Source organism: Myxine glutinosa, chromosome 5, assembly GCF_964187855.1.
Source record: "Myxine glutinosa chromosome 5, kmMyxGlut1.1, whole genome shotgun sequence".
NCBI lineage: Eukaryota > Metazoa > Chordata > Myxini > Myxiniformes > Myxinidae > Myxine > Myxine glutinosa.
Window position 1 is genome coordinate 102,281,979 of NC_136265.1, and position 12,327 is coordinate 102,294,305.

At 43.1% G+C, this 12,327-nt stretch overlaps 1 protein-coding gene across 1 annotated transcript in view; it reads left to right on the forward strand.

Annotated features, from left to right (window-relative positions):
- LOC137427308 (uncharacterized) overlaps positions 1–7,448 on the forward strand; it is a 68,536-nt gene extending 61,088 nt beyond the window's left edge. The window contains exons 15-16 of the mRNA XM_068116719.2: positions 3,897–4,021; positions 5,246–7,448. Coding sequence (XP_067972820.2) covers positions 3,897–4,021; positions 5,246–5,317 — 197 coding nt within the window. The 3' untranslated portion in view covers positions 5,318–7,448. The remainder of the gene's footprint in view (positions 1–3,896; positions 4,022–5,245) is intronic.
- The last annotated feature ends 4,879 nt before the right edge of the window (positions 7,449–12,327 follow it).

Here is a 12,327-nt window from a genome sequence, read left to right on the forward strand (position 1 = left end):
CTGGACTACTACACGCTCAACCTCACCACACCCAATGGATATTCTTACATCAATAAACCACGCTCGGAGGGCCGAGGTGGTGGAATTGCCGTTATTCACCGACAAGACATCAAGACCAACCTCATCTCCATCTCATCTGCTCCATCATTTGAACACCTGGCTTTTAAACTCTCTGGTCACACACAGTCAGTCATGGCTGTTGTCTACCGCCCTCCCAAACCACACCCATCATTCCTGTCTGACTTCTCCTACTTTCTGACCCAGCTATGTTCCCTCTCCCCCTCAATCCTCCTCCTTGGTGATTTCAATATCCACATGGACTCCACTGACTCCACGCTAACCACTGACTTCACTGATTTACTCACCTGCTTTAACCTCACTCAACATGTCAACTTTCCTACCCATAACCGTGGTCACATTTTGGACCTTGTCTGCTCTACTGGACTAATTTTGCACCATCTCTCTGGCTCCGACCTCACTCTCTCTGACCACCTAGCCATCACTCTGACCATCAACATCCCCACCCCAGCACCAAGGCATTATCGCACTATCAACTTCCGTAAGCTAAACGCTTTTTCACCTGCCTCATTCTCATCGACCCTCTCTGAAAAAATGTCCACTTCTCCCTTCGTTGACCTCCACACCCCTTCTGACCTCACTGACTACTACAACCACACTCTCTCTTCCTGCCTTGACCAAATTGCGCCTATAAAAACCAAAACAGTTTCTTTCACCCATTCTGCTCCCTGGTTTACCCCTGAGCTCCGCCTAATGAAAACTCGTGCTCGCCAACTTGAAAGACTCCGCAATAAAACAGGTCTCACAGTTCACTCCCAGGCCTACAAGGACCACATACAACACTATAAAGATGCCCTCTCCCGCGCCCGCTCCGCCTACTACTCTCAAATTATCCACTCTGGCTCCGGAAACCCAAAAGCACTCTTCTCTACAATAAACAAACTCCTCAGCCCCCTGAACACCACCACCCAGTCATTCACAATAGATAACTGCATCTCCTTCCTTTCATTCTTCCAACGCAAAATTGAAAACATCTACAACAGCTTGACCACCGCCGCACCCGCTCCCCCTCAAACCACCTGCCCCCCCTTATCCTGCCATCCCCTGTCTCAATTCTCCCCAGTCTCCCCTACTGACCTCTCTGAACTCCTCATCGGAATGAAAACTGCCACCTGCACTCTTGACCCCATCCCCTCCAGCTTTGTCAAGGCCTCCCTTCCTGCTCTTTCTCCACTTATCATTGCAACAATAAACTCCTCCCTGTCTACAGGCATCGTCCCACCATCCCTCAAAATTGCTGCTGTTACCCCCATTCTGAAAAAACCTGGACTAAACCCTGACACCCTAAATAACTTCAGACCCATCTCCAACCTACCCTTTCTGTCAAAGGTTTTGGAACGCGCTGTAGCCACTCAACTCAAGCATCACCTCTCTGCCAATAACCTGTATGAAACATTCCAATCCGGATTCCGGTCCAACCACAGTACTGAAACTGCTCTCCTCAAAATCACCAACGACCTTCTCCTCTCCTCTGATGCTGGCAACCTCAACATTCTCATCCTCCTCGACCTCAGCGCTGCCTTTGACACCATCGATCACACCATCCTCCTCACCCGACTTGAAACCACCTTTAACATTACCGGCACTGCCCTCTCTTGGATTAAATCATACCTCTCTGACAGACGTCAGTTCATCTCCATCAATAACTGCAAATCCCCCACTGCTCCCCTCCCCCAAGGTGTCCCCCAAGGTTCAGTTCTTGGCCCCCTCCTCTTTATCCTTTACCTGTCCCCCCTCGGTCACTTAATCTGCCGTCATGGTCTCCAATTCCACTGCTTCGCCGATGACATCCAGCTTTTCATCTCCACCAAGTCCATCTCCACCGCCACCCACTCTATCCTGACAAACTGCATCACTGAAATAAAATCCTGGCTTCAAATCAACTTCCTCAAACTTAACTGTGATAAATCTGAAATAATCATCATTGGCCCAAAAACGCTCACCAAGTCCACCCATAACTTTGCCCTCAACATCGACGGTTTCCCAGTGTCCACCTCCCCTCACATCCGGAATCTTGGCATCATCTTTGACCAAACCCTCTCCTTCGACAAATACACTAAACAGATCACAAAGACAGCCTTCTTCCACCTGAAAAACATCGCCCGTCTCCGTCCATCCCTCTCCTCTGTGGCTGCAGAAACCCTCATCCACGCCTTCATCACTTCCCGTCTGGACTACTGCAATAGCCTCCTTTATGGTTCACCCTCAACAATCACCAATAAACTCCAATACATTCAGAACTCCGCTGCCCGTCTACTCACCCATTCCCGGACCCGTGACCACATCACCCCCGTCCTTTACAAGCTTCACTGGCTCCCCATCTCCCAGAGAATCCAGTACAAAATCCTCCTCTTGACCTACAAAGCCCTCCATAACCTGGCCCCATCCTACCTGGCTGACCTCCTCTCCAGACACACTCCCACCCGCAACCTCCGCTCTGCTGGTACCAACCTCCTGACCCCCCCCCCATCCGGACCAAATTTAGATCCTGGGGGGACAGGGCCTTCTCCATCGCTGCTCCCACCCTCTGGAACTCGCTACCTCACACCATCAGAGACTCCTCCTCACTCACCACATTCAAAACATCACTCAAGACCCACCTGTTCAACACTGCATTCAACATTTAACCCACAGCATCTAACCCCTGACTATCTCCTCTCCTTCTCCCTCCTTTGTGCTTTGAATATTTCCCTATTGATTCTTCTTTTTTTGCAATTGTCTTTATGTTTTGCTATGCGTTATGTTTTGCACTCTGTCAAAGCGTCTTTGGGCTTCCTGAAAAGCGCTATATAAAATAAATGCATTATTATTATTATTATTACATTTCTTATTCAATGCGATGTATCCATTTCTTACGATGAAATCGGCAGTTTGATTCCAAAATCACTGATGTGTTTTTAACATCCAACCTGACTATCCCACTATATTTACCCTCACCTGTGGAGAAGCTATTGCATTTGAGTCCGTTTGTTACTTGGCCCAAAAAAAATTTTTGCAAGGATGTTGATCACTCCGGTTTTTGTTTGTGTGTTTGTTTGTCCGCTCACTTATACTTGCCTACAGGTCACAATTTTAAACCGAGCTTCACGAAACTTCACCAAATGGTAGAGTTCGTGGTCCGACAAAATCCTATTTTTTTTGAGGTCAAAAGGTCAACATAGGGCAAAGGTCAACCACTTTTTTTTTAATTTCTAAAATCCTCAATTTTCATCCAATTGACTTTAAATTTTAATAGGATTTACATAGCTTATTGAATTCAACCACCAACTATTTTTGAGATCAGCGTAGGCCAAAAGGTCAACATAGGCCAAAGGTCAACCACTTTTTCCGAATTTCTAAAATCCTCAATTTTCATCCCATTGACTTGAAATTTGAATGGGATTTTCATATCAGCGAACTGAATTCAACCACAAACTATTTTTGAGATCAGCGTAGGCCAAAAGCTCAACATAGGCCAAAGGTCAAGGTCATGGCCATCTGAAACACATGAAACACCTATTAGGCCGAAATTAGAAGATGTATCAACCAAATGTGTTCTGCATAACCATTCGATCATGTAAAACACTTGATGGGTCACATTTTCCAAATTACCAAATTGCTGTTTCCATGGCAACTATTGTTTGTTTGGATTCCGCAAGTATAGTGCTAAGCACGACATCTTTCTTGTTTGTTTATTTACAAAGTCAATCAAATGATCAATGGACTAAATAAGGACTTGCTATTTCACGATTTAACAGGTGCAAGAGGTTCAGTATTTCTCACCTTCACAATGTCTGGATTCCCCTTCCCATCTCTCCCTCTCTTTTCTTTTTCACCAGATTCTCTGATTCAAGAGCTGACGGCAAGTGTCGAGAGGAAGTTGAGCACTTCTGCAAGTGTTGTAACTTCCACTCCTTCTCGACCTCCTCATCTACCAAAGCCACAACCGGCCAAGCGGCTCCAGGTAACACATTTTAATCCATTAAAAACTCGGATTGCATCACCCGTTAACCGCTGCTTGTTACCTCCGTCACCAAAGGTGGATGGAGGTTATGTTTTCATCCCTGTCTGTCTGTTTGTCTGTCCGTTTGTCTGTCCGTTTGTGAACAAAATATCTCAAAAGGTTGTAGACGGATTCGGACGAAATTTGGCAGAGATGTAGCGTATGTCACAAGGACGAAATGATTAGATTTTGGTGAAGATCCGGATTCGGATTCGGCTACTGGAATGTTTTAAGTGATTCTTCACCATTGGAAGATCGGGTGACAAACGATACATAGCAGGATATCTCGAAAAGTTGTGGACGGATTTGGACGAAACTTGGTGGACCGGTTGGGTGTCTGACAAGGACGATTCGATTCGATTTTGGTGAAGATCTGAATATGGATTCGGATATGAGAATTATTTAATTTTTTAAGTGACTTCACCATTGGGAGATCGGGCCAAAAACTATACTTAGCAGGATATCTCAAAAAGTTGTGGACGGATTTGGACGAAACTTGGTGGACCGGTTGGGTGTCTGACAAGGAAGATTCGATTTCATTTTGGTGAAGGTCTGAATATGGATTCGGATATGAGAATTATTTAATTTTTTAAGTGACTTCACCATTTGGAGATCGGGCCAAAAACGATACATAGCGGGATCTCTCAAAAAGGTTATGGACGGATTTGGACGAAACTTGTTGGACCGGTTGAGTGTCTGACAAGGAAGAATCGATTCAATTTTGGTGACGATCCGGATCCGGATCCAGCTAGTATAAATTTTTAAGTGATTCTTCGCCATTGAGTGATATGGCCAACCAGGCGGAGGTTTGCTCTCTACTGAGCGCCATTCTAGTTTTGGGAAATGTTATTACCTTACTCTACGTTAATCTTCTATTCAGTGTTTGGCTTCAAAAACGAAGTTTTCTCAAAGATCGGCGACATTAACGGCAAAGTGTGAATTCGAATTCCATTAACTGGGAATGAATAGTTCTGATTTTCATGGAATTTCCTTCTTGCATCCTTCTGTAAGGGGTTTCTGTTTGTATTGTGAAAATGTTGATCATTTTGGAAGTCCCACAAGAGCAATGTTAAGGAGCTGCATTCCATCCGGATGCTAACGTCACCGCACACGTGGCACGTACGGATTTTAAGGTTTGTGCGCTTCATCGTGATCATTCATCCGTCTCATCCTGTTTCCTCATAGGTCGTAGATTACGAGTTGCAAACTCTACTGGAGGAGCTGGATGAGGTGGACTCCACTCGTGGCACTGCCTAAGATATGACCTGGATGTCTAAACTAGGCCGAAGTGAAACGTTGAAATTCCGTTCAACTTTGTGTCCGTTGGAGATGATTGCAGCAGTGACTGAGAGCCGGTGATTGCACTCGTATTGTACTAAGTGCCTTCTCTTTAATGTGCCCTTTTAATTTGGTGGTGCTCTACAGCGGGTTTCAATCCATCTTTGTAGCACACCTTGATTTATCGTGCTTTACATTTTGAGCCATAAAATGACCTCTGTGTGCCGGTGGGGCGTAAGGTGCATATCCCATTCAGTGGGCCATCATTGCGGACTAGGCCACCATTGCGGACTGGGCCACCATTGCGGACTGGGCCATCATTGTGGACTTGGCCATCATTGCAGACTTGGCCATCATTGCGGACTAGGCCACCATTGTGGACTGGGCCATCATTGTGGACTGGGCCATCATTGCGGACTGGGCCATCATTGCGGACTGGGCCATCATTGCGGACTGGGCCATCATTGCGGACTGGGCCATCATTGCGGACTAGGCAACCATTGCGGACTAGGCCATCATTGCGGACTGGGCCATTATTGCGGACTTGGCCATCTTTGTGGACTTCGCCATCATTGCGGACTAGGCCACCATTGTGGACTAGGCCGCCAGTGTAAGACTTGGCCATCATTGCGGACTCGGCCACCATTGCGGACTAGGCCACCATTGTGGACTAGGCCGCCACTGTAAGACCTGGCCATTATTGTGGACTTGGCCCTCATTGTGGACTAGGCCACCATTGCGGACTAGGCCTCCAGTGTAAGACTATATGTACTGTGATAACATTTCAGCAATGAGAGTAAATATTGCCAGGCCCATAGTCAGGACTGGTTATTGCGGCAACTCAAATCACTCACTCTGGTCATGCACAACTGAGCAACCCATGGGATTGGTACTCGTAGTTTGGTTTTCTGACGAATGAAATTGAAACCTGATCAGATTTACAGGAAATTACCTTTTTGTCTCGTTATTCCTTCATTTTGGAAGTTTGTTTGCTTTGTTTTCCTGCTCACTGATGTTTGCTCAACTCTATTGTTTAAATGTACCATTTGCTAGAAAAGGCCAACTTTCTGCAATAAATGCACTCGCATCTTGTATATTTGTACAGTATATATGAGTGTGTGTACACTGTACAGTACATATATAATATATAATATATATATATATTTATATAAATATATATATATAAATATGTGTGTACTGTACACACACTCATATGTCAGGAAAAAAAAAACCTTAAAAATAAAAAATAAATAACCATGTAGGAATGAAATTCCCCAAAAAACAACTGAACAACTGAACAAGTTAGGAAGGAATGATAAGGAATGACACAACAATACAACACCACAATCCTTTTACGGATTACCATCACGGCATCGGCGATTTCGTCATATATGTAACAATTGTACGAAGATGTCTATGTTAGAGGTAGTTGTAGATTTGTAGTGTGAGTTGGTGTAACTGTGTATTTGTCAAAATGTGTAAAAATATCAAAATATGTTGTGATGGCAATCCGTAAAACGATTGTGGTGTTGTATTGTGGTGTCATTCCTACATTCCCATTCATTGCTTGTATTTTTGGGGATTTCATCCCTCCATGTTTTAAAATATCTTTTCAATGTTTTTTTCTGTCTTGTTTAACTATATTTTTCCGGATGTGGATGCCAATGACGTCATCATCTGGTAAATTATTCTGAGGGAAGTTTACATGGTGAACCACCAACCTCCACCCTCCCTCGACGATGTATCTCATACAAATCCCTTCCCTATTCCCCCTTCATATTTCTGTCTTCTGTCTTCACTCGGACATTCTGCTACCCTGTTGTCCATCACTTTTGGAGTTATCCATCTGTTTTGTACGTATTTTGATCCGTCCCTTATATTCTGCCCCCCATAGTCCTATACGTACGTGATAAAGAGCTACCTCCTTTCCTATCCTCTTCCCTTCTGATCCTTTACTCAGTGTTGGCATTTCCAATTTTTTCCCGGTGGATGAACAAATCGGACATTTTGTGATCTCTCAATCTGGTACTTCAGCCATGTATTTTGTCACATTTTTCATTCATATTCGTTACGCCAACGTTCGACAATAAAAGTTATGGCTTTAAAATCTTATGACTTCCCTTTATTGTAGTTTTGTGACGGATTATTTTGTCCACATTTGAATGGGCGGCCATTTTCTTCCCATGCCATCCCTACATATGGACTACTTTCGTACTCCATGATATCCATACCAGCAGGTATCGTCGGAAATTCTGCGTAATGTAAAATGTGACTTCAACAATGTTTTTGCTGATGATGTTCCTTGTTTGCTTGTCGTACTGTCTGTCAATCGCCGGTAGTCAGGCCACACCAATCCCTCAGACATTACTGGTCTCCATCAATATGACGCCAGCTTATGGTGGGTGTGATGTCACAGTCGAAACAATGTCAGGTGACATGTCCCACTGAAATTCATGACTGTTAATAAATGATTCATGTTAATAAATGGACTTAAATTAATTATTTTTTGGGATGTATAAATACAGCGTTAAAATTAAATAATGATGGAACCTTTAAAATCACAATATCGCGATATGAGGGAATCTCACGATATTTCGCATGGCAGACATGACAAGCGTATTATTATAGACTAGTGAGATACCCGTGCTACGCACGAGTAGAAGCCAGAGGCAAACAGGCAATGCAGATACGGCGAATACGAAAGCATGAAACCAATAAATTCCACATTCCTGTAGCACCTTCAGTCGCACGTCAGATATGGACAGCAAGTTCGTGAAGGACTTCCATGAAAAACGTACCCGTTTGTTCACGTATAGAAACATCGATCGTGGGACCATGGCGAATCTGCATATGGCGATCCGCGAAGTTCACGTTTAGAAGGTAGAAACCATGACGGCATGTCATCATTCATTTGAACTCGATATCTCTTTTTTCATTCCAAACAACATAACTCCAATCACAAATTAATCACAAAATAAACTTTTAACAGCATTGTTAATGTTTCCTTCATTGTAAAAACTATCAAGTCAACAGTTAAAAGGATTTTGAGCCGATAGGTGTTACGGTCTTGGCAAGATCGATGGAGACAGCGATCTGTTAGCTTATACACCGCCCAAATAGCTATGTGGAATTCTCTCATGTAGAGATTAAACCCACATAATTTGAACTTTGGCCGAGGTCATTATTTACTTTTAATGATGTTTATATACGAATCAAAAAGAAGATAATTGGTTTTGGGTCGTCCTTTCCGCATATCTCATGGGATTGTGAGTTGGAGAGACGACCGTGATGGCGGGAAGGGGGTTGGCATTCTCTCAAGCAGGGATTCAACCCATGTCCTTATAAAAGGTCTTTGTCCGAGGTCACCGAGTCCGATCGGTGCAGCCGTGCAGTGCATCGGTGCAGCCGTTTGTGCGGCACCCGGGAAAATAATGTTATGCGGGAGTCCAAACCTGAAAATGCTGGAGGCCAAAGCTGAAATTGGAAAAACGATATAGCCTATTTTACTCTAGGGGATCCCGGGATTACCCACCCAAAATATCGTTATGATCGGTTCAGCCGTTTTTGCGGCACCTTCGAACGGACGGACATTTGGTGAATTATCGAAAGATGATGTCATTACACGAGAGATAAATGATATTAGATCACCGGAATTTTTTCAACATGCAGTAGATGTCAACATGTTGGATCACAATGACTGTTCCATTAATCAGTCGTGGTCACGGCTGATAAAATGGCTCAGAGATACACAATTTGCCTCCATGACGTCTGGCCTGAGTTAGAATCTAGGCCCAGCAATAAACTATCATCCTGGTGTCTCACAGGCTGGGCATGGCATCGATGTGCGTGCCATCCCTCGGATGCGCAATAAACAGAGCGTCCCTTCTACCAGCATTACTTAGTGGACGCTAAAGATCCCACTGTGTTCTTCATGAAGAATACGTGAGATATCGCCCTGAATGAATTACAAATTCTTCCTCTAACCTACAGGGGGCAACACTGCAACAGCATCACAACCACGGCCCAGAACCAATGATGCTGCAAGCAACCGCATGCTGCATACAAAATAATACGTTGTGGTCCATTTGTCTGGTTACCCTGCGTTCGCGAAGCGAAAACGGGGTTGAGCATTCAGTTACGTTCATGTGCCGCACGTGTCTGCATTAAAAAAAATTCATTTTCTCGGCAAACATTGGTCCGATTGACATGAAATATTCACCATAGAAAGGCCTCCTACTGTAGAATATTTTAATGATTATTATGACGTCATAGGTCACGTGGTACAGGCGCCATATTGGAAAAACTTCGCATCTCTATATCTGAAACCACTCCATAGGAAAAATGGAGACCTGGCTCATTGTCAATTACTCCCCATGGGGAATAAGATATGTTAATGATGTCATCGTTTCCTTTGTTATGACGTCATGATTCGACAAATACAACACTTATCCTTCCGATCATTATTTTAAAAATTTCAGCAACTGTTGGTCTGATGGACACGAAATTTTCACCAGAGGAGCGCCTCCTCCTTCAGAATATTTTAATGATTATTATGACGTCAGAGGTCACGTGGTCCAGGCGCCATCTTGGAAAAACTTCGCATCTCTGTATCTCTGAAACCACTCCATGGAAAAAATTGAGACCTGGCTCATTGTCAAGTACTCCCCATGGGGAATAAAACATGTTAATGATGATGTCATCGGTGCCTTTGTTATGACATCATGATTCAGACAAATACAACACTTATTCCTTCCGATCATTATTTTAAAAATTTCAGCAACTGTTGGTCTGATGGACACGAAATTTTCACCATAGGAGCGCCTCCTCCTTTAGAATTTTAATGATTATTATGATGTCATCGGTCATGTGTTACAGGCGCCATCTTGGAATAACCAAAAAATGTTGCACCTCTATATCTCCAAAACCGCTGCTTTGAAAAATTGAAACATGGCTCATTGTAAAGAACTCCATATGGGGAATAGGTGTTGTTAACGATGACGTAATTGGTGCCATAATTATGACGTCATAATTCGACAGGGACATCGCTTTGTCTGATCAGTTTGAAATGTATTGAGCGTGATCGATGCAACAATTATATGAGAGAATATAAATTTATGATGTCATCGCTCACGTGGTCTGGCAGCCATATTGGATCAAAGAAAATAAATGTTCAAAAACAGAAGAGTTGGCTCGCAATAAGTTGACTGCGCAGGGTAAGTATTCTATGAATACCATCTAATTGTGTTGTAATGGGATTGTCAAGAGTCTCTCCCATAACCCAGTATAATGATGTTATTAAAATATCCTGAAGTTATTTCTATATCTTATTTAATTGTCCTTCAGAGATAATTTTTGTTAACCCTGAAAACTGAAATAGACAAAGCTGTTACTACCCCCGTGCTCGGAGCACAAAATGCGGTTAAGCAATTGGGTCACTCTATCTGTCTGACAGAGGTCAGTCTCTGATCGAGGGAATACTTGATGTAAATTGAATGTTGTGTTATATTTTGAATATGAACCTGCAGTTTAGCAGTACTTTGCCTCTGAATTTGGCAAATTGTAGGGAGTCTTGTCCCGAGCTCACATGCGCACAGAGTAAGATGATCTTTTTATTGTCTGCCTGACTGGCAGCCAAACTATATAGATTGAGAATCATTCCCAACAGGAAACTTACTGTTTTAAAGGACGCCATAAAGGACACAATCAGGCATGAATAACTATTTTAACGTGATAATGAAGGTGTTTTAAAAGACGCTGCATCAATGGCGGTAAACTTCCCAAAAAAATAATTCTCCAACGTTTAAAATCTTTATTTTATTTCAATTGGATTATAAACGTGAACACTGTGGAACACAAATCACCTTGTTGGAACTTCCAAAAACGCACAGATTAGTAATACTTGGGCAAAATTATACGCTGTCTCGACCAATCAAATTTGCCACTCACTCTGAGGGCGGAGTCACAGCAACATTCAGCCAAAGATGGCGGTGCCTAGCGATTTAACGGAAAAGCCACCTAAGTCCAGAACATCTGTTTTTTTGGTGTATATTTTTCTCAAAGATCGTTCCAAAATTGTTGGTTTATCAAGAACATTCTTGGGAAAAATTCCAGGGGCATAGAAATGGCCCCTTTATATGATATGTACCATGCAGCAAAGTATAGAAAAGAAGGGACATTCCATAGCATGTAGAAAATGCCAAACAATAGAAAAGAAGGGACATTCAAAAAAAATCTCATGTGCATACTGGACTACCCTTGTGTTCTTAGGAGGAACCAAGTAATGCTCTGGAGAAGTTCATATAAAGGGGCGCCCTGCATCTGGCAAATAAAATACATTTACTTCTTCATGCAGGTGTATGAATCAAATTGGCACCCCTTCCTTTGTGTGTAAGTTATAAACCGATTACGGACTTTGACCTTTGCCCCCAAAATCGAATTGGTTTATCTTTACATCATTATACATACCTGTACCAAGTTATAATTTAAATCAATTCAGCTGTTCACAAGTTATCACATCTTTACCTGACATGACCTCTGACCTCGGGACCCCAAAATCGAATTAGTTAGACTTTACATATTCTTTTAGTGTCATTCACGTTCACAATATATTGTTACGGACGCGGTTTAGATGTTATTTTGGGCCGAGCGGATGGTCCACCGCGACCGTTACAGGATCCCCGATTGGCCCGACTCCCCCAACGTTGACCAGATCGCACCACAGATATTCAATCGGGAAACCTCTAAAGCGACCGAATGTAAAGAGGAAGAGAGAAGAAGACAGAGTACGGAGGAATAACAGGATTTATTATACACACAAGCAAAAAGAAGGAGCGATCAAAGTTATTTACAATCAATGGATGGAAGAAGCAGTCACACAGTGAATCGTTAGCTTATACTAGTCAATTTACTTAACCCCAGGACAACGATTAGGACAGACGACGTTCACACTTACACGGGGGATATTGCAGGCAGGTATGGCTTGAGGATGG